We start from the raw sequence: 21,849 nt of genomic DNA, 5'->3' as shown, positions 1-21,849 counted from the left end.
TCAGGTCCCATCATTGATCACCTAATCTGTTGCAGGGACTGCTCCCTCTCACTGATTTCTGGTCTCTTCATTTATCTTTCCTCAAGTCCAGGCTTGGTCAAGTGAGTCATCTTCTATAAAATCTTTGCTGTCTCCCCTTTGCCTCCGGAATAAAATGCAGACTCCCCAGCCTGCCATTCCAGGGACACTTCTGTAATCTGATCTGAACCTCCCTGCCCATGCCCACCCTTCCTCAATCCGGGTGTGTACCCAATGATCCTGTCCTCCAGCCTGCCCTTGCTCCCTGGACAAGTTTTCCAGTTCAGCTCTTTATCCTGCTCAAGCTAGGTCTTGGCTATTTTATCTGGCTTTCCTGATTAAAAATTTGCCCCATCCTTCGAGGTCCAAGTCAAAAGCCACCTCCCTGAAACCTTCCCCAGTCTGCATTCTGAATTTTTCTGCATTCCCAGCAGCCGTTATCCCTGGCGTTAACACATTTCATGTTGCTTTCCATTATTTTCCGGTCTACTTCTCTAGGTAGGTTATATGCTCCCTGAGGGCAGGCACCAGGTTTTTGGCACCTAGCCCAGTAGCTGGCACAATGTAGGTGCTCAATAAATGTTTATGAAATAGCCCAGAGACTCCCTTGCCGATAGTTTGCGGTCTGCAGGACACGTTGCTTTCCTTGCAGCCCCAGAACCATCTCTGGGTGCTGCCATGAACAGGACGCGTGTCAACTGCCCAAGCAGCCCCTGCATTCTTGCTCTCTCCTCTCCTCGGCCAGATGTTAATGTTGACTATCCACACCCAGTCAAGAAGAGGACATGAGGGTCCCTTTGGATGTGTTTGATCTGAATGTTACTCGATAACAATGTCAGACACACGTGTTCTCAACCTTCCTACAGCTTTGGGGCTGAAGCTTTCTCCTGACCTGCCCAGCAGCCAGGAGGATGCTTTGCCACTCCCCGCTTCCTCCTCTTCCACTCCCTTTCTGGACGCGCCAAAATTATTCGGCCCCTTGAAAGAGAAGACAAAAGTCACTTTGGCGCCCCCTGTCTCCCTCCTAATAGGGAGGACTGAAGGGCTCGCGAGTGCTTCCCGAGCCGGCTTTAGGAACCGAACCTGCGTGGGCGACGGCGCTCCAATTGCGTTTCTGCAGGAGGTCGGAATTTGGCTCGGCCCCTTGCAGTGTTTCCAAGGGAAGGTTCGTACATTCGTGACCGTCCCTGGCAGCCGCCCAGCCCGGGACTTGGGGTTCCACTCGCCATTGGCCAGCCGTCGGTGTGACGCGCCAGAGGCGGGGCCTCATCAGCTGTTTGCGGGATGCCCCGAGCGGGCGTATTTTGGAAACAATACCGCGCGGTGCAGAGTGGCCTCCACCCGCGCCAGCCCGCCTGCCGCCGCCGCCGCCCCTGCCTGCGCCTCCCGCCTCCCGCCTTCCGCCGCAGCCCGGTGAGCGCCCGGGCGGCAGGGGGCCGGGCGGTGTTGGATCGCACCTCCTTGGGGAAGTGGGGAGAGGATCGCGCTGCGCGTGGGGGCCCGGGAAGGGTTGGGCTGCGGGCGTCTAGAGTGACCATGGACTGGGGCGCTGGGGTATGGGAACGGGGTACAAAACCCACATCTAAGTGCGCTGCTCCACGAAGGAACGTGGGGGTAGTAGCATTTGAGACTCCAAGGAGTTGGGTCCAGGTGGGCAGGGGAACCTGCGGTGCACTGCTGAGCAGACCTGGGCGCTCGAGAATGGCCCGGCCTCTGGATCTGACTTTGGGGTAGGGCAGGGAGTTGTGGGACGTCCTGCATCCCTGCGGAGTCTGAAGGCTCCTCTCCTTAACAGCCGGGCTTTTCCCCTCCTTCCCAACTGAGTTTGGGCGCCAAGCCCCCGAGTGCTCATCACGCTGGACCCTGGCGCGGAGCCCTGGCATCACGACTCGGAGGCCGAGATTCTCTCCTGGAGTCACCCAGGTCTGCTGTGTGTTGTGTGAGTGCGTGAGTGTGTGTGTGTGTGTATATGTATGTGTGCGTTCCCAGATTTTAGCCCTCGTCGAGGTTCAGAATGTCTAGCTACTGCTTCTCCTAGGAGAAGGAGTCTGAGTTCAGCATCCCTGTTAGAGTCCTTAAGGGCTGGGACGGCTCCAGCAGGCTTTAGATCCCCTTGCTAGGAATAAAGACTTCCCTGGTAGTGCACTTAGGAAGTGCCCTTCTCCTGTCGGTTTGCACACCACCTCTTCAGCTCAGGGGAAGGGGAGAAGAAGGTCTCTTTACTGTATCTCAGTTTACACTTGACCTTGTCCAGCACCTGTCCAGAGGCTCCCACCTGCAGAAGAGCCACCTGCAGTTCCTGTGGATAGTGGGAAGGGTCCCCCTCAGGCTTGCAGAGCCACACCCTCTGGCTGCACCTCCCCCACTGTCCAGTCCAGGCAAGGGTGGAATTTGGGGCTTTGCTGGGAGCAGGTGGGGGAGGTGATAGGCTTCAAAGGAAAACCCAAGACAATGACTCCTGACTGTGATTGGCTTTGGAGGGCCCCATCTTAGGTTGGGATTGCCAATTTGCAGAGAGGAGGTGGAAGGGCAGGAGGGGAGCCCCTGCCAGGTGACTGGCAGGACAGCACTTGGCCCTTTCAGCGGGAAACCTTGTTTCCTGGTACTGATAAAGTGTAGTTCTCTCACTCCCCTTTGGGAAACACTGTCCAAAGAATACCATGTGCCTGTTTTGCCATCCAAGCGGGCATCTCCTCGCTGTCCAGGGAAGAGGGCAGGATAGGGACCATAGATAGCTCAAGGACAGGATGGGATGGAGGGAGGGTTGAAGCAAGCACTTCAGAGAGAGCTCGCATTTGAGAAAGCCAAGATTTCTGAATTTAACTGAGCTTCCTTAAATACTTTACCAACCCACAGACCATTTGGCTTGTTCTTCAAAGTCGAGAGACTGGGAGACAGAATTCCCAGGGGACCTCTAATTGACTCTGGCAATGACAAACACTGTCTCTGTATCCTTAACCATTCAGGTGGTTGCTTTTCTGGCTGCCTCAGGGACCCTAAGGGGTTCCTGGTGTGTGTATAAGGGGTTGACTTGGGAGCTCAAGATGCTGCGTGGCTCCACGCTCAGACTTCCAAGAGCCATCGGGTGGAGCAAGTGGAACTTCTTTATCAGCAAGAAACTCATGTCAACAACCTGAGGAGTTTAGGCGGCGAGTGAGGTCACAGACAGAGGGCTAAATTTCACTTCCTTTTGTGAGGCAGGTTGTACGAATCTCAGGTTCAGCGCTGGCAGGAGTGGTAGGCTGTGGGGGAAGATTTGAAGTTGTGGAGACTAGTGAGTAGACTGAGCTGGGGTAGGCTGGCCGCTTTGCTGGATGCTGGACCTCCCCTCTAGGCTAAGCTGTGGTGGGCAGACAGCTGTACTCTGCTGAGAAGGCAGCTGCAATGACTAACCTGGGTTTTTCTCCGCTCTCTCTCCCAGGACACACTCTTACCACATCGTTCAGCCTGTTTGTTTTGTTGAGCAAGCAGGGGGTGGAGACTAGGGTCTTGGGTAGGGCTTAGCAGGTTTGGAGGGAACCTGGCCACCCTAGGACTGCTGGCTTTTGTTTTTTGCTGCTGAGCCCGGAGCTCAGCTCAGAGTGAGATGAGAGTTTGGTGGTTACTCCTCAGGCCGGTGAGTGAGTGTGCGTGTGTGTGTGTTGTGAGCACTGTGTGTACAGCCAGTCACAGCGCCCTCTGCCTTCCCACAGCTACTCATAGAGGCTAGTCTTGTTGACATTTCTCCAGGTACCCTGCGTGCTTGTAGCAGCTGATCATACCCCTCTATGGCTCAGAGTCGATAGCAGTCAAACTGCATGACCGTGACCAGCCTGGGTTAGAAGAAGAGGCCGAGGGGAGGGAAGGTGGTTCTGAGTGGGCCCAGGGAAGAAGCGTGGAGAGTCTCAGAACTGGGAGGCAGCCCACATGAGGGGCAGTGTCACCCTTGGCAGTGCTTTAGCTCTAGGGTTGTCTGTCGTCAGTACCTGACCCCGCTTCTCCACGTAAGAAGGGGGAGCAGGAGAGAAGGAAGGGGAGGGGAGTCCTTCCAGGTATAGCCTGGGTGGGGGCAGCCTCCCGGATGCCTGCATTGCACCCTAACAGGGGAGATGGAGCCACCCCAGTGTGTGGAGGAGCTGGAGGATGATGTGTTCCAGCCAGAGGATGGGGAGCCGGGGACCCAGCCTGGGAGCTTGCTCTCTGCTGACCTGTTTGCCCAGAGCCAGCTGGACTGCCCCCTCAGCCGTCTGCAGCTCTTCCCTCTCACGCACTGCTGTGGCCCTGGGCTTCGACCCACCAGCCAGGAAGACAAGGCTACCCAGACTCTCAGTCCAGCCTCCCCAAGCCAGGGTGTCATGCTGCCTTGTGGGGTGACTGAGGAACCCCAGCGACTCTTTTATGGTGAGTGCTCTTAGCCTCAGGACTCCTCCCTTAGAGACTGGGGGAAAAGAGGGGACTTTCCCTCCCCAAACCTGCGCTTTGCTATTTCCTTCCCCAAATTGAGCAGCAAGGGCTGTCGATTCTTCAACTCTCACCTGCTGCTTCTCTGCTTGTTACTGCTCCTCACCTGTGCTCCTCAGGCCCCAAGCAGGGCAGACTGCCTTGCCATTCTTTCTGCTCTTTTGTCCCTTTCTGGAAGGATCTTTGGGTCCATGGTGTCTCCTTGGGTTGGAAGAAGGGTACCTGGGTCTCGGCCTTTACATCCTGTGGCCTGTTGTGTGGCCCAGCCCTTTGTGTAGTGATAGTGATGTACCTTCTGTAAAGTGGCTAACGCTGCGTGGGGAAGGCTGGGGGATCTGTGACTCGCTGTTAACACTGAAGGGAAAAACCCAGCCTGTTCTGGGAGGGTAGGTTCCTGAAGGCAGAAGGTGGCCCCCAGCTGTCACTTGGGACTTTCTGTGCTTGGAAGGGGAACTGGAGAAAGAGGTTGGGCCTGCCTGGGCTCAATGCCAGCGAAGGGGCTGTTTCCAAGGCTCAATCAGACAAGACCCCTTCATTTGTGGGCTTCAGTGGTTGGTTTTATGAGCAATCTGCCTTCCTCTGGCAAAAGGGCAGGGTTAGACACTCAGTCTGTTTTCTTCATTTAGCACAAAGCTTCTGGAGAGAGGGCCGAGGTTTGGAGGCTATCTTGCTGTGTCTGACGGAGCAGATTGAGGAGACGCTGCAGTTATTCCCAGGGGGAGCTGCCCTATAGGACAATTCTGGCAAAGTAGTCCTGGCAGGAGTCTGAGAAGATAGATAAGGCAGGCGGGGAAGAGGGAAAGACGGGAGCAGGCCAGCGGGCGCCCCTAGTGGCAGCTCTTGGTAAGTGAGGAGCGCAGGTCTAGAGGTCTGGCCTGGGGCTGCCTCCAGAAAGGAACTTGGCTAATCTGTGGCTCAGAGGAGTCCTCTCTCCGTATTTTTTTGTGCCACTGCCCAGAGCTTCAGGGCCTGAGACCAGCCTTCCTCTGCTGCACTAAAAAGCGAAGATACTTTTTTGCCTTTCTCGTTCTCTGTCCCCGTGCTTTGCTCAACCCAGGAACTCTGGAGAGCTGCCTCCAGTGCTTTTCCAGAGAAGAGCTTCAGCCTGCTACTACTATATGAGGGTAATAAATAATAAACTGTGGTCAAGCGTAGCTGGGTAAATAAGGACAGAAGGTTGGCAAGCTCACCCACACCTATTACCTTTGCCATGGCACTGCCGGTGAATGGAGGACTGAAGGCAAGGCTGGGACCATTCCCTTCTCTTCTCCAACAGCAGCTTTCACACTCTTGGGCGGCAAACAAGTCAGGCTGTCCACGTTTGGCAGAGTGCCCTGCTAAAGGCAGACTAAGTTCCTCTCCTTTCCCACACTAGGGTCTACCCTTGGCCCCAGGTCTCGGCCAGGAGTGGCAGGCATGGGGAGGATGAAGCAGCTGTGAAGCATGCTGAGATGTGGGCCCTCTGTCTTTGCAGGCAATGCCGGCTACCGGCTCCCCCTCCCTGCCGGTTTCCCTGCAGGCTTGCCCCTTGGTGAGCAGCCCGCTGAAGGGCAGTGGCAACATCGAGCAGAGGTACAGATTGCCCGAAAACTTCAGCGCATTGCAGACCAGTTCCATCGGCTTCATATGCAGCAAGTAGGCATGGGTGACTTTTGGCGGTGGGGGGGTGGGGAGGGGGTGCGTCTGCTGGGGCTGGGGGGCTGGGGCCTGCCTCAGCAGCTCTGTCTCTGCCAGGCCCCAAGGATAAGGTCCCAGAGTTTTGGCCTCATGCTATTGTGCTATTCTCGTGGACTGGATGGGCCTGACTGGATGAGCACTCTTGCCCTCACCTCTGAGATACAAGTTGTTTATCTGCCCACTCTCAGCTCAGGCTCCAGGGAGATGCTACGATCCCTCCCAGGGGATGGGATAGCTTTCTGCAGCCTTGATTGACAGACTCTCTCTTCTTGAGGCCAGGGGTGGGAGATGGTTCCTTACAGACCTAAGGGGAAGATTTTCAGGGTGCTGAGGAAGACTGGACAGTCGGGGGGTGCCTGGCTGCGGTGCAGTGTAAAGTGGGTAACCAAGGCTGGGGATGGGCCTGAGTTGGGGAAAGTGGTGGAACCGGTTGTAACCTGACACTTTCCAGCTGGGGAGGCCGCTTCTCATTGTCTCTGCCTGGGAACCGGGGCCTGGGACTCTGGAGTGTGTACCTCAGAGTCTCTCCAGACCAGCGGCCGGGCGCTCGGCCGGGCCGGGCGCTTGGCCGGCAGCCTGGTACCAGCCCCGCCAGGGCGGAGCATCGCGTGTCAGTGGAGCATGCGGCAGAGCCCATCAACAAAGGCGGCGGCTGGCGGGCTCGTGCTGGAGGAGCCCTACGTGCCATGGGCTGGAGGCTGCCCTGCTCTGCAGCCGCTGTCTGGGCTGCCCCCGGGCACTTAACCCTTCCTCTCTGGGCTGACTTTCTGGATGGCTGCCAAGGTGGGGAGAGGAGCCTGAGGCTGGATCCCTGCTAGTGCAACCACTGCTGAAGCGAAGCCACACCACCTGGAAGTGAACACATTCGCTACCTGTGGGACAGTGTCCGTGGCCCAGTCAGCTGTGTGTGCGTATGTGTGTGTGTGTGTGTGTGTGTGTGTGTGCGCGCGCGCGCGCATGTGTAAGTCTATATCTGACTGTATATCAGGAAATCAAGAGAATGAATAATCCACCATGATTGGGCAGACCCTGAGGTTAGATGGGGAACTTCAGGTGACCAGGTAATAGAAGGTTTGACTTGGCCAGCACCAGGGGGAAGAGAAATTGAGTTTGGATTTCCTGAGAACAGGCCATCTGGGGTTAGATATGGTGAGTGCCCCTGCCAAGGGGTTCTTAGGGAAACTTGGGGCTGTACCTGGTCCTGGTGGCTCTCCCAGGCCCTCAGGAAGGGAGGGTGGTCCTATGCTTAGATAATAAGGCAGCCTGGCCACCTCCTCTGGCTCCAAGCTCTAGCCCCTATTCGCTCCTTTGATTTTTCTGTGGAGACTTGCCTTAGAGTTTCCCCTTCAGTCCATGTGTGGATGCACTCTTGATTCTTGATTTCTGCCTCTTGGCCTTCTTCCTGTCCATTCACTCTGCCCTGGTTGTGTAGGCCTGTGGTTGGCCTGAGCTCGCAGCTTCCGGTCCCGGGGCTGCAGCTGATAGAGGACACGGTGACTGTGGGTCTCCCAGGCTCATCTGGAGAACTATCTGGGAGGCAGTTTTCTGCATTCCCAATAGCCCTGATCTCTCTCAACAGTTCTTTTCCAGAATGTTCAGCCATCCACGGGTGAGCCCCTGTGGGCTTGGGAGCAGGCTGGGAGGCCTCCCTTGCCCAGCTGAGCCCTGGCACAGGACCAGAACTCAGCCCAGGGCCCTTTCTTCCTGACTCAGTTCCGCACAGGAGAAACTGGCCCTGATCCCAGGTCTGACCGTGTTCTTTGCTGCTTGCCATCATTGACCCCCGTCCAGGGCTGTCTCTTTGAAGGCCTGGTTCAACTCCATACAAGGTGCTGTCCTCTTAGCCAGAGCCTTCCAGCTGGGGAGGAGGAGGGGCAGAGGCAGTGGAGAACTGGAGGAGAGTCTCCCCTGCTCTGCACCTCACCTCCTACTGGTTCCTGACTTCCCTGGGCCCCTCACCATCCTGCCAGCTACCTACGCCTACCGTGCAGTGGCAGGAGGCTGGTCAACGAGGCCTTTCTAGCCAAGAGCTGGTTTCCCCAAACTTTCCATTGCAAAGAGCCAGGGTTTTTGTCCACTGGAGTCTTCTTGCTTTTAGCCCCCTCCTCCCCGCTGTCCCTGCTCACTTCCCTAGGAGCTCATCCTGTGGGAAGGGCTGGGGTAATGGCTATGGGCAGATGGAGAGCTGGCACGTGTAGGACCTTTTAGCAGCTAGTTTTAAGAAATGAGTCATTTCTGAACTTGATTATGATATAAACTAATGTCTAAATATTTCGTATCTGCACAATACTGTTGTCACTCTTACATTCTTATCCTTCATCTTCTTTCCCTATTCCTTCCCCTCATCTTTGCAGACAAGGAGACTGAGGCACTGGGATGGAAGTAATTTAGGGTTAAGTCTCTAGGCTTCAGATACAAAGTCAGAAGGCCCAGGTTTGAATGCCAGCTCTGCTACCTACTAGTCACCGGGAAGTCTCTGGCAGAGCCTGTTTCCTCTTCTGTAAATTAGACCTAATGCCAGAGAATCTGATCGTGAAGATTCAGTGAGAAAATACCTACGAGAGTTCCAGGCACACAGTAGGTATTCTTTAATGCTTGTTTTCTTCTTTCTCTCTATAATCCTGATTGTCCCCCACATTTGTTCTTGTCAGTTCACAGTGCATTTCCCACCCCACCTGTCCAGCTGGTCCCTGAGCAGAGCTGCCTCCCGTGAGCTCCCTTCTACCTACCCTGTCCAGAGAAATCAGCGTCAAAGCTGTTCACTTGTGGGTCTTGGCCTTGTACATTTCTCCTAGGAGAATAGTGGTCAGTCTCCATCACTGTGGGCTGAGTTTAAATAACCAAGAAAGACAACCCAAAAGGCAGTAAGAAGGTTGAAGGAGCCTGGCCATCTCCTCTCTCCTCAGGTCTGGGATTGGTGTCCCAGGGCCAGACCATGGCCATGGGTTCCCAACTCCTGTAGGGAATGTAAACTCCTGCCTTTTGTCCCTGGTTAGGGACCTCAGTTACTCTTTTTCTGTATGAGAGGAAGCCTTCTCCCTGGGAGATGTGGAGCACAGGGAAGGGTGTGATAATGGCAGTGTGTTGTAGGATGGCTTTATGGCAAAGTGAGTGCATCAGCATGACTCTAGATGCAACATGGTGCTGGTTTTTGTGGGCCATTAGCCCTCCCAGCATGTTTCTCAAGGAGCTTGCTGGATGGAGCTCTAGCCTGGCTACCCAAGTTCAGGTCAGCCACCTGTTTAGGGTGGTTTCTCTGGGCAAGGAATTGGAAGCAGAAGATCAGTGCCAGTGAGGTGCTTGCTGTCAGCGCTTTGGGTCTCCAAAGCAGCAAGAGACTTTGAAGCAGAGTGAATGGAGGTAAAAGCCTTTCCAAACCTGGTCACACACCCCCAACTTCCTCTGCCTGGGTCAGGAGTGAAAGATTCTCCTCCTTGATCTTCTGTGAGCTGCCCAGCCGTAGCAGGTGACCTCTGGTGGTCTGCGGACGGTGGCCTACCTTGACCTTGGCTCTGTGAGAGGACCCTGGTGTTTCTTGTTTGCCCAGCTTCTACAGGGAAGATGGCAGTACAGGTTTGCTTCCTCCCTGAGCTCAAGGGATGCTCTGGCCAGAAGGTGAGTCCCAGCTTCTCTCCATTCCACCTGCCGTGGTCTCCTCCACCATGAGCCGAAGAGGGGACAGAAGCTGGTGTCCCATCCCCTTAGGAGAGTCTCCTGTCCCAATGGCGCCATCTTGAAAGTTGTGGGATGTTTCCAGGCAATGTTAAGAAGCCAAGAATCCAAAAAAAAAAAAAGAAAAAAGGAAAAAGTGGCTACTGTAGACAGTTGTGTGAGTAAAGCTACAGGATTATTGGAATTCTTCGTGTTGGAAGTGGCTTTTTCACTTGGACCAGGAGTGGCTCCATTCAGAACAATCAGATTTGGAAATTCCCTGAATAGTAATTAGACTTTCTGGAAAATGACATCTGAGAAAAATTTCAGCCACTCAGTTGAAACCATCTTTAGTTGCAAGATCACAGAAAGGATCCTGGACTTAGAGACAAATTCGAGTTCAAATCCCAGCTCTGTCACTTATGAGTTCTGTGTTCACAGGCAAGTCATTTAACTTCTCCGAGCCTCGATTTCTCATGCTCATCTTGTAGAGTTGATGTGAAAGCCCTTTGGAAATTGTAATATGTATAACTATTAATGCGTGGACAGTTTAACACTTGAAAATGGGTTAAAAGATGATCTTAGGATTTTGTTCTTTGGGAGTTCTTTTGGAAGTTGTACCCAAAGTGGTGTTTACATGGATCCTTTGTTCAGGGAGCTCCTAACTACTTCCTGACCCTTTGGGATGCTCTCCTTGTTGGTGAGTGGTTTTCTGGAGCTCAGACTATAGCTAATAAAGTTGTTCAGGCTCTAGATGGGACAGCCCTGGGCGGGAGCCCCAGAGATTCTCCCTAGAGTGAGAAGGGTCCCTATGGAGCCAGCCTCTGTCCCCGGAGTGGAAGGTCCCCCTGGGACATTGCCTGGGGAAGAGTGAGGCTTGGGGAGGGGCTGTGGAGAGCGCTGTGCGTGAGAGCCAGGGCCAGGGCTTGGGGGCCCTGTGTTTGCTCTGTGGCTGGCTCTGTTTATATCGCTCACTATATTTAGCTTCTGAGTCATCAGCGTGGCTGAGTAGAGCTGAGTTCTCCACACAACCCTGCACCTGACTGCTCTCTCTTCCAGGAGAAGGGCCTTGTAGTTCCGGACAGTTCATTCCCTCCCCACCAAGGCAAGCCATGGGGATGGGGTTGGCTTTGTTTTTTTTTCTTGGAGGGGGTGGTGATGGGAGGGAGGACTTTGGGAGAGGTTCTAGAAAAGAGGGATAAAGAAAAACATCTTGTTTGCCTTTTAATCCAAGTCTGGCAACCAAGAGGGCATGTTCCATGACCAGTGCAAGAAGAGCCGGTGTGCGCGGTGAGGAGGAGGGTCCGGCCTTCTGTGCTCAGCTTGCTTGTCCTGTCCAGGGACTGGTCCTGGGTGGGACGAGAACAGCCAGCTGCAAAGGCCCCAAGTTGGGAGTTGGAGCCGTGGGGGGATCCTTCTCCAACGTCCTGTAGACCCACAGCAGACCAGCCCCCTCCTCAGTCCCCTCTCTCCCTCACTTTTTTTTTTTTTTTGCGGTACACGGGCCTCTCACTGTTGTGGCCTCTCCCATTGCGGAGCACGGGCTCCGGTCGCGCAGGCTCAGCGGCCATGGCTCATGGGCCCAGCCACTCCGCGGCATGTGGGATCCTCCCGGACCGGGGCTCGAACCCGTGTCCCCTGCATCGGCAGGCGGACCCTCAACCACTGCGCCACCAGGGAAGCCCTCTTCCTCACTTTTGACCAGAGCACACATACCCCTCTTCCCCCCTGAGTTCTTAAGAAGTTGCCCATTAGTTTGATGGGACTGTTCTCAGACTGGGGAGACAGACCCACCTGGGGGAAGCTGGGTAAGGGCCTCAGTCCTTCCCACCTCCAGGCCATGGAGGTGCAGCCCATGGCTCTGGGGATATGGGTGGCAAACACAACCCTATCCCCGCACCCCCAGTGACTGAAGCCGGTGGCTTCCACCTATGTTAGAGGAAGCCCTCCTGTCTTCGCCTCAGCCAGCCCCAGGCTGCCCTTTCTTCCTGGGAGAAGTGATTGGTGTTTCTGTGGTGGCAGCTGGTGGCTTCAACCTTTTGTTAGCGCTGCTGGCTGGGCTGAGGAAGCTCTTGTCAAGGAGGATTATTTTTCCTTTTCTGTGTTGCCACGTTGCTCATTCCTCAGGTGTCTAGGTCAAAAGCGGTCTGGGACAGTGGGCCAACGGGGCCCAAGGGACTGCCCCGTGGGTCTCAGAATCCCTTGCCCAGCTTGGCAGCCTGGAATTCTGAGCCCGGCTGCCTCTGGCTGCCATGGCCCATCTCACAGTGCAAAGTCAGGGATTTCCTCAGGACTTCATGAGCCTGCCTAGAAGATAGTGCTCCTGGGGCGGGTGCTTTGAGCTGAGGGTGTTGAGGGAACTGCTCAGCAAAGTGCAGTCGGGCCCAGGTTTCCCTTGTCCTCACCAGGGAGTGGGGAGCTGCCTAGGGCAGCCACCGCCTCGATGCTTTACATATACTTTTCTCATTTAATCATCACAGCAACCTTGTACTTCGAGACCCCATTATCCCCATTTTATTGGAAGCTGGGGCTCAGAGAAGTGGGATAACATGCCCATGTTACACGGTAAGTGGCTGAGCTGGGAGCCATGCACATCTGATTGATCCTAAAACAATGGTCTCCCCATTACGCACCCCTGCTCCTCAGCAAACGCAGCCCGGAAGGTGAGAATCTGATGGAGCTCCCACTGGCTGCCCGACGCTGGCTCGGCCTCCTGTAAAACTGAGATCTGCATTCTTGCTTTTCCCCCCTTCAGACTGTAAAATAATCGAGGACAAGCCTTACAGCTTGCTCGTTTTTGTGCCTCATAACTCTTAGCTCAGTTGGGTACCTGATAAAAGTTTGCTGAATCAAACAAACATCTTCCCAACTTCTTTTATGTGGAGTTTTGCTGAAGTCTTCCTTAGCTCTGTGTTCCTGTTCTCAACAGCAAGGCTTTGTCCTTCAGCCTCGCTGTGGCGGGTTTAGAGTTGATGGGGGAAAGGGAAGAGGTGAGGTAGGAAAACGGCACTTTACAGAGAGTGTAACTCCCTGTAAAGCAGGGTAGATACAACTCTGCATTTTAAGGAAACTGAGCATGGTTTCAGAAAATGATCTGAAGTTATCATTTCAGGCCAGTTGTAGCTTCATTTCTGTTTGATCTTCAGTTAGCTCTGCCTCTGAAAGGTTTATTTTTTTTCTGGTCCACAGTATCCTTACTAAATAATGATCTGGAAACAATTTCTTTCTTTTTTTTTTCTTTTTTTTTGCGGTACGCGGGCCTCTCACTGTTGTGGCCTCTCCCGTTGCGGAGCACGGGCTCCGGATGCGCAGGCACAGCGGCCATGGCTCACGGGCCCAGCCGCTCCACGGCATGTGGGATTTTCCCGGACCGGGGCACGAACCCGTGTCCCTTGCGTCGGCAGGTGGACTCTCAACCACTGCACCACCAGGGAAGCCCTGGAAACAATTTCTTTAAACATACTAGGGGAGCAGTTAGGTGGGGATTCTCTTTGAACAGTTAATACCATTTTCATAATGTGAATAAACACACTGTAATATTTTAGTGAAAGAACATAGCTCTGGAGTCAGAAGTCAGGGGTTTGAATCACCCTCTCCCAACTAACTTGCTTGGGGTAACTTTTCTGAACCTTTGCTTCCCCATCTGTAAAATGGGATTGAAAATAATACTTGCCCTTCCTATGTCCCAGACCTTTTCGAGGAGCAAAAGAGACAACAGGAAAGCATTTTAAGTATGCGACGATATAAATTGCTATCTGTTTGGTAAATTTGCATTTTGTGTGTTAGTTTCTTTTAAATCAGGGCTACAGCGTACCTTTGCTCCTTCCTCGAATTCTTTGGGGGTGAATTAGCTCTTGCTGGAGCATCTGGTACACTGGTGACACACAGAGTCCCCAGAGGGTGTGAATTGGGTCCGAAGGGGGAGAGACAGAGGGAGATTCTTATCTGGGGAGGGCAGGGAACACTCTTTGTGCTTAGGGCAGAGGCCATGTGGGATGAAACAGAGTTTGATTTGTGTAATCCAACCTTGTCAGACACCACAGCCAGCTCTTTAAAAAAAAAAAAAAAAAGCCTTTTACTAGTTGGGCCTCTCTAGGCAAGAGGCTGATCCTATCACATCAAGTACAACTTTAGACCTGGCCAGACATCAGTTGTTCCTGGCTTCAGACAAGTGGGTTATCTTGCAAGGCTGACTTTTCTATAGTCAGTCCAGCGTGCTTGTTGAATACCTACTATGTGCCCTACGTGTTCCCTGTTATCCAGGACGAATGATCCGGGTATTCAGTTACAGTGCCTTGTGCACAGGGGGAGTGACTCAGACACTTGTCAACTGACTGCCTTCATCCCCTGACCACAGAAGGAAAGTGGGACTGAAGGAAGAACCCTAGATCTCTCATGCCTGGTCGTGCTCTCCTAACTGAAGAGAATATTTTTTATCCCCCACGTTAGGGCCCCTTCCCTTGGGGCGTTCACCTCTCTGCTTTCCTTCCACGTCTTGGTCCTACCGTCTCGGCTCTGAATTTGAGAGCTCTGGTGTAAGCTTAAATTCCCATCAGCTTCCTATCTCCTGAACCCCAGTCTCCTACCCCTGAGGTTACCCTGGCTATGCATTCTGGGAGCCCCCATTCTTTGCAGGTTCCCAAACTTTGAGGGGTCCCAAGCCAGCCTGGAGAGCTGAGCCTTGCGCCAGGGGTTTGTACCCACTGATCTCAGTCTATGCACTGGGTACTGTGCCAGGTGCCTGAGAGTCAGAGGCCAAGCGTACCTGTTCCTGGCTCCCCCTTCCTTCTCCCCTTCTCCCCCACACCCTCTCCTGGAAGGATCCATGTGCTCTGGTGTTTCGGTGTCTTTGTGTACCTCGTCCTGTTCGGTGAATGTTGATTTCCTTTCTTCTTAACTGTTTCTCTCCCTGGCCTCCCTTCAAGACCTTTTTCTTTCCTTTCCAGTCAGGCACTTCTGTTTAATTTTTTAAAAAATATTTATTGTTGATCCTCAAAAATCAAGGCATTCTTTGATTCTCTTGCTATGTGGCAATTTGGTTTCCTTTCAAAAAAGGGCCTTCTGGGGGCTGCCCTGTGGCAGGAGAAGGCTGACTGGGGTATGTGTGGCATTGCTTGTGCTCACAGAAAGGGTCGCTGGGGCAGAGGTGGTTTCCCAGGCCCTGTTCTTGCTGGTCGCACGGCTGCCAAGGCAGCCAGCTTGACCCTGTACTAGGCAGCCTGTTCTCCAGGCCCACCCAGACCCTCCGCCAGGATGACCGGATTCAGTTGTTGGAGCTCTGAGTTATAGTCCTCAAGGTAACTGTGGATGACAAACTCCGAATCACCAAACCTTAGGGTTGGAAAGCACCTCAGTGGTTTCCAAATGCCTGTCTGTGGCCTGGCTGCCTCAGAAGCACCTGGGCAGGATTTAGCTCCGGGTTGGCCAAGTCATTACTTTGGTGGGAGGGAGGGAAAGAGACTAAAGAAAATACCAAATCCTGAAATGTTTTCTTCTAGGCTATAGGATCATGAGTGATTTTATTTTCTCCTCTCTAATTTCTTGTATTTTCCAATTTTTCTACATTACTTTTATGACTAAAATAGACAATACATGCTACTTCTGATTTTTAAAAACTGTCACTCAGGGAGCACGTTCAATACACAAACTCCTGGGCCCCTTCCCTGAAGATTCTGCCCCAGTTGGTCCGGGTGGGACCTGGGGACTCTGTATTTACCATAGCACCTCAGTAGGTTCTGTGATGCAGTCGGGTGTGGGAACCACTGGTCTAACACCACACCTGCACTTCACCTATAAGGAGAGTCAGGCTGGTGGGAGACCCCAGCCTACCAGGTCCTCTGATTCCTGGCCCGGGGAGCCACCCACTGCCCAGAGTGCCTTCCTGGATGATTCAGGAGCCCAGAGGCCTATCCCAGGCAGAGGCACAGAACCTAGGTCCTTCCTGAGGCTGGACCTGTGTGCACCTAGGCCTGCCTGTGTCTCCCAGCAAGACCTCAGCCTTCCAGTCTGACAGCAGTGTCTGGCCCACAACTGCGTCTAGGTTCCCCAGCACCCACAATGATTGGAGTAAGGATGCTTCCTTGCCTCATCCCCAGAGACCTCAGGGCCCAGGAAGTTACCCAGGCAGCAGGTGGCCTCCATGAGGGGAATGTGGGGAGAAACTGAAGCATACAGGGATGGGATTGGTCCAGGCCCCAAATGATCGAGTTGTGATCTCCCTTCCTTGGCCCTTGAGCTGTTTTGAGACGATTTAGAGAAGGGGAGGTTGGAGGGTCTGCTTGGGTGTAAAGAAAGGTGTATGGTGGCGCTTGGAGCATAGTAGTAATGGGTAAGGACATTGCCCTAGGGCCAGGTGGTCTGGATTTAGCCCAGTCCCTGCCACTTACTAGCTATGTGGCCAAGTTACCTAACTCTTTGAATGATCCCATCTGTAAAATGGACATGATAATACATACCTGCGTCATAGGGTTGTTGAGAGGACCAAAGGGGTTTAAGGTGTATAGACCAGTCCTTCTCATACTCTAATGTGTCTTAAAGTCACCTGGGCATCTTGTTTAAAATGTGCATTCTGATTCAGTAGGTCTACATTTCTAATAAGCTCCCAGCTGATGCTGAAGCTGCTGGTCCGTGGACCACATTTTGAGAAGCAAGGATGTAAAACACAGAACCTGACATGCTCAATTTACAGTTACTGTTAGGATCATGGTTATTATTGTTACTTGGCCTTTTCAAACAGGCACCCGAGGAGCCTCGGAATTCCAGCAGACCGGCCTCCCCAGAGACCAGTCTTTTCCTGGATTTTCCTCGTATTCCACCCTATGACCTTTGCACCTGTCCTGGGTAGCAGCTGGGGAGGGGAAGCAGAAGGAGGGGGTGCTGTGCCCAGCTGCTGCAGGCAGGCCTGAGTCTTCAGGTTTGCAGCTGAGTCCATTTTCATGCTGCTTTACCCTAACCAGATTTTGTTAAGCCGGGTGTGTGTCCTCTTTTTACTTGTCTTTGTTTACAAAACATGAGGAAGCCATCCGTCTCCCCAGTCGCAGTCTGCCAGGCCTCCGCTGTGGCATACCCCGATTTCCCTTCCCCTCCAAGCAGGAGCCGTGCCTCCCACTTTCTGGGTTGTTTTCCAGTCTCCCCTTCTGCAGGGGAAAGAGGAATGCTATTGCTACAGGTATGGGATGGGGGGAATACCTGACAGGGCCCTGAGGTCACCCTCAGTTGACATCTCTCCTCTCTTTGTGGCCTCAGGCAGGGTGACAGGGAACCTGGCGGCGAGGTTCCTGCACAGTTGCCTGGGGACAGGTCAGGGAGGCCAGGGCGAGATGTCCCTGCAAAGCTCTGGGAATCCAGGAGCCCTGGGCTCAATTTCCAGCTCTGCCACTGACTTGCTCTAGCCTCTTCTTCTCTGACTAGGAGCTGCCTGGTGGGGGCCTGGGCTGTAGTTAAAGGCAGCAGGGGCTCCAGATCCCCTACACACACGCGCGCGCACACACACACACACACACACACACACACACACACTTCACATAAGCGTGCTTGCTGCCTGGGCCACTGCGGCAATCCAAGTCCAGCCTCTGTGCTGGTTCCTTTTTTGCACACTAGGTTCTTATTCCCCTGTCCACTGAGAACCCTGTGGAGAGGGCCCCAGCCTAGTCCTCCTGCCCTGGCAGATAAAGAGAGAACAAAGACCGCCTCTTCCAGCACCCCTCAGTGCCCTTCGGACCTCTGCTGGCCCCTGGGAAATGGTACCTGTGTGGGCGGGGCACCAGCCACAATCCTGTGAGCCACTGACCGCTGACCTTTGCCCCCAGCTTCTCTGCCTGACAGTAGGACCTGGGATAACCTCCAGAGAGTAGTGTGCATTCTTTGTTTTTGTTTTGTTTTCAAGTATGTTCTTGCTTAACGTTTAATTGGCTCCAGTCAGTAGGAAAGCGCTCCAAGAGGGATTATTTATGGCTTACTGTCAAGAGCAGCTATAAAAAGGGCAGCACGGAGCTGGAGATGCTGGGAAGGGAGAGAGGGCGGGCGCACAAGTGTGTGTGTGTGTCTGTGTGTGTGTCTGTGTGTGTGCGTGTTTGCACTGGATGAAATCAGATTTTTGCTGCCTCAGCAGTGTGGTTTAAATGGAAGATTAACCCTTTGACCTTCACAGTGTCAAATCACTTGCAGATGGAGGCTCGCCCGCTTTTCCCCCTTGTTTTCTGTGTTACTTTGGAGCTGGGGGAGAGAGGGGGGCACTTCTTCTCTTTCTTTCTGAAGAAAGTTTGTTGTTCATGCAGCTGAGGTTTGCGGGGCTCAGGAGCCAATCTGATTAAAAGCAGCACTTGGCTAAACTTTGGAAAATCCTGCAAGCAGGGGAAAAAGTTTAATCCTCTTGTGCACCGTGCATAAAGAGCCTGGTCTTTTCTTTTTAATGTTCACACTGCAATTGTATTTGGAGAACTCAACTATCTCCCCCTCATCGCCACTTCTCTCGTCCCTCCCCCAACTCCCCCAGTTTGCTGTCCTGATGGCATTAAAGTGCCGCCCCAAGACGTGTGGATCTGAACTTTGACTGGAAATGATAAGGAGTCATCTAAGGCTGCGTTTAGGAGTTACGCTGTTTTGTTTTGTTTTCGTTTCAGCACCAGCAGAACCGAAATCGCGTGTGGTGGCAGATCCTCCTCTTTCTGCACAACCTCGCTTTGAATGGAGACGAGAACAGGAATGGGGCGGGTCCCAGGTGAGGCTGGGCTGCCCTCTTCACATGGGGCACCACGGAAGGACATCGGCGAGGACTGACACTGTGTCTTGTGAAGTTGTTGTTGTTTTGTGTTTTTATTTTAAAAATTTCTCTCTGTGTACATAAGACATACCCAAACGGGACCTCTTTCCCAGTTCAGGGCCTCGACCAGGAATGGGGCCCTTTGTCAAACACTGTTGAAGTAGAGGCTGGTGTGTCTGTGATGTGGGACCTCCCAAGGGCTCGGACAAGTAGATCCTTCGGTCGTCAGTGGTTGAAGACAACCAGGTAGTGATGTGCTCCGGCGAGTGGACTGTAGTTTTCCCACAGGAACTTATTTAAGAAATAGGAGACTGGATTAGACTCCTGGTTCCACCAAACCCATCAGCCTTCCACTGTGGATGGGGCCCAGATCCGACGGGTCACACTGCTTTAACCCACCAGGGCCTCAGACGGGGCCTTTCCAGCTGCGTGTGGCAACTTCACTTGGTCGGTCAGCCAGCTCCGCGTCTGGGTTCTCCTTGGGCCCAGCCACTGCCCACCCCAAGGGCTCAGGGATTCTCGCCCAGCCCCTGTCATCTCCAGCAGACCTCAGGGAGGGTTGGGTTTCTCCATGGACCCCTCAAATGTGCCGCGAAAATGAACCAAACTTCTGGGTAGGCCTCATGTCTGACTTGGTCCTACTCGGAAGCCCCAGGATTGGTCCTGAGGTGCAGAACCACTGCCCCCTCTGGCTGCCTGGGACTGTCTGGGTGTCAACCATGGATGAGCCAAGTAGCCAGTCAGTGTGCTGTAGCCAGCAGCTTGTGCCTTAGTCAGCTCTTGTTTTGAAAGACCCGGCCAACAGACGGCGTCCCACCCCCCATAGCAGCGCTCTAGCACCGGAAGGGACAGGATTGCATTGCGGTGGCTCTGGGAAACGAGGCGGCCATCCCACCTCTAAGAGTCAGCCTTGAGGAACCCAGACCCCTTGGTTTCCTTGGAAACCACATACCTCCTCCCTTTTATCCCCATTCCTTTCTCACACCTAGTGGGATACAGGAAGAAGCCAGCACAGCGGCTTTGTCAGCTGAAATGTGTCTTTTAGAGTAACAGACAGTGATTAGAGTGCAGAACTGTCAAAGCTGGGTACACACTTCCTGTCTTCCTTCAGCTTCCAGCCAGGCCAGAAAGGCCTGCTCTGGAACTCAGCAGGATCACAGATGCCTCTGAACTTCTTCCCTTCTCTCCCTGCTGTGGCACTAATGGAGAGAATTTAAAGCAGCCAGTCTGGCAGCTCTGAGAGCAGACACAGGGAATCTGAAAAGACACAGGGAATCTGTTAACCTAGAAATTAAACTATCATTTTTGCATATGTGAGAAAAGTTAACATTGGTGCTAACGGTGAAGCAAGGCCCAAGGAAAAGATGGCTTCCCTGGGCAGAGAAGACCCTGGGGCTACCCAAGGAAATTGGAGGAGTCCTGAGTAGACTCTCAAATCTGAACGAGCCCAAGCTCCTCTAATTCTGCAGCGAGGAGATCTTTGTTACCGTCGAAGGACACATTGATCTTCCTGACGTACGGTCAGGCAGGTTGTTCACTGCACAAGGCCACCTGCAGAGGAAGGTAATGGAAGCTAGAATCCAGCCCGTGCTCTGCTCACTAAGCTGTATGCCCTAGTGTAGGGCTGTGTCTGCTTACAGGAAGGGGTGCCTTTCCTAATTTGCACAAAGGTGCCCTATGGGCTCACAGTGGCTCGGAGAGGGACTTCAAACTGCATAAGCCTTGGTTTTGTTCTGCTTGCATGTTCTGGAGGTATTACCTATTCTTGGACAGAATTGTATTCTCAGGGCGTGTACCATGGTTTGTCTGCTAAGAAGATAGTTTCCTGCTTACAAGAAGGAACCCAGGGAACAGGCATGAAGACTGGCGCTGGGACACGCTGACCATTGTGAAATCCAGCCTTCCCTGTGTGTCTCCACACCATTTTTTGACGCGCATAGGACATGTGTTGTTTTTCCCTCTCCTGGACCAAGGCTGTGATGGGCAGGCTGCTGGTGTATCTCTGAGTGGCACACACAAGAAAACCAGGATTATTTCTACCAGCCACTTTCATCTACTCTCCGCAGACTTTCCACGTGAGCTGAGTGAGAGAGCAGATAAATGGTCCAGGCCTTGGTGCCGAGGCAAAGCCATCAGCTTCAGAGACCTTGCCGGGCCTGGGGGGGATGTCCTGTGGCCTGTCCTGAGAACTGAGCCCAGAGTTTGAGAAGCTCAGCTGAACGTCGCGCCTGGGGCCGGGTGGAGGGTCATCTGACTGCACTGTCTCCATCTTCTGTGAAGCCAGGAACTAACTCACTATCCTAAGCAAGCCAGGGCAAGATGTACAACGCCTCTCCTTCCCCTCCCCCCAGAACCCAGGAGGTAGAATTAGCCCCAAGAGGAAGAGAGGTTCCTCCTGGCTGGCTGTTTTTAATTGGCCTAGTGGTCTAGACTGGCCCCTTCCCCCTCTGCCTGGTGAGTTGGTCTGAACATTCCTCAAGTCCAACCTCAGGACACATGTCCCTCCCCCTGGGCTCCCTCTCCCCGTCCCCCAGGAGCTTGGCTGTCTCTAGTTAGGGAGTGGAGAATCAGATTCAGAGGGAGGGACAGTCTGACCTGGCTCCTGACCTGTAACCAACAGAAGACTTGTGGAGCTTTTGTGGTTTGCTGAGGGTGGGGGTGGGAGAGGGACTGGAAACCTCCCTCCCCGGTAGGGATGCCCTGGAGGAGGGGAAGCCTGATATTCAGGGTCAAAACAGCCCTTCTGGTTCAGAAGCCCAGAGTAGGGGATTCTGGAAGCCGGTAGACAGAACTGGGGAGGGAACCCCCTCAGGCCCCCCGTCTGACTCCCCCAGAGAGTTGGAGGACTCAGCCGGGCCTCTCTGCCCACTTCAAAGTCTGGGCTGCTGGAGAGCTGCCCCCGTGGCCTTTTCTTCCTCAGTCCGAGGCAGGAAAAGACCACCTCCCAGTGCCCTCCACGAGCCCCTAGGGGAGGGGGTCTGTGTCGGGAGCTATGTGGCAGGCACGTTCCGAGCGCTCAGAGGGGCCCAGCTGACTTGTCTCTCTGTCCCCAGTGGCCCAGCCCCATCCAAGGATGGGTCCGGCCTGGGCATGGCAGGGAGGGGGTGATTTGGGATGATCAAGCCAGGGCCTCCACTAGGGGCTGGGGAGCCACTGTGACTGTCCTGGTCAGCAAGGAGCACGTGGAGAGCTTGCTGGCTTGTCTCATTTGAGGGACCTGATGCAGTGGGGTTAGGGCAGGTGAGAGCCCGCAGAAGCAGACCCCTCAGCTCTGCAGGCTTCTGCACATCAGTGCTGCAGCC

At 53.7% G+C, this 21,849-nt stretch overlaps 1 protein-coding gene across 4 annotated transcripts; it reads left to right on the top strand.

Moving 5' to 3' along the window:
• The first annotated feature begins 1,305 nt into the window (after positions 1-1,305).
• Positions 1,306-21,019, top strand: BMF (Bcl2 modifying factor). 4 transcript variants are annotated; one of them, XR_003428176.1, is made up of 5 exons: positions 1,306-1,431; positions 1,814-4,398; positions 5,933-6,093; positions 8,490-8,712; positions 18,408-18,498. XR_003428176.1 is itself a non-coding variant. In XM_027083859.1 (5 exons), the coding sequence occupies exons 3-5, from the start codon at positions 4,107-4,109 to the stop codon at positions 18,507-18,509; spliced, it is 555 nt and encodes a 184-aa protein (XP_026939660.1). In that variant the 5' UTR covers positions 1,306-1,431; positions 1,814-1,941; positions 4,102-4,106; the 3' UTR covers positions 18,510-21,019. The 4 variants fall into 4 exon arrangements, 3 of the variants coding, with proteins under 3 accessions (XP_026939660.1, XP_026939661.1, XP_026939662.1); XM_027083859.1 differs by lacking the exon at positions 8,490-8,712 and having other exon boundaries at positions 1,814-1,941; positions 4,102-4,398; positions 18,408-21,019; XM_027083860.1 differs by lacking the exon at positions 8,490-8,712 and having other exon boundaries at positions 1,814-3,634; positions 4,102-4,398; positions 18,408-21,019.
• Positions 21,020-21,849: the final 830 nt, after the last annotated feature.

The sequence above is a fragment of the Aethalodelphis obliquidens genome, unplaced genomic scaffold (genome assembly GCF_003676395.1).
Source record: "Aethalodelphis obliquidens isolate GAN/ISIS:26980383/991018 unplaced genomic scaffold, ASM367639v1 scaffold51, whole genome shotgun sequence".
Taxonomy (NCBI): Eukaryota; Metazoa; Chordata; class Mammalia; order Artiodactyla; family Delphinidae; genus Aethalodelphis; species Aethalodelphis obliquidens.
The sequence above is the reverse complement of the archived record's forward strand: the minus strand, read 5'-3'. Positions and strand labels throughout refer to the sequence as shown.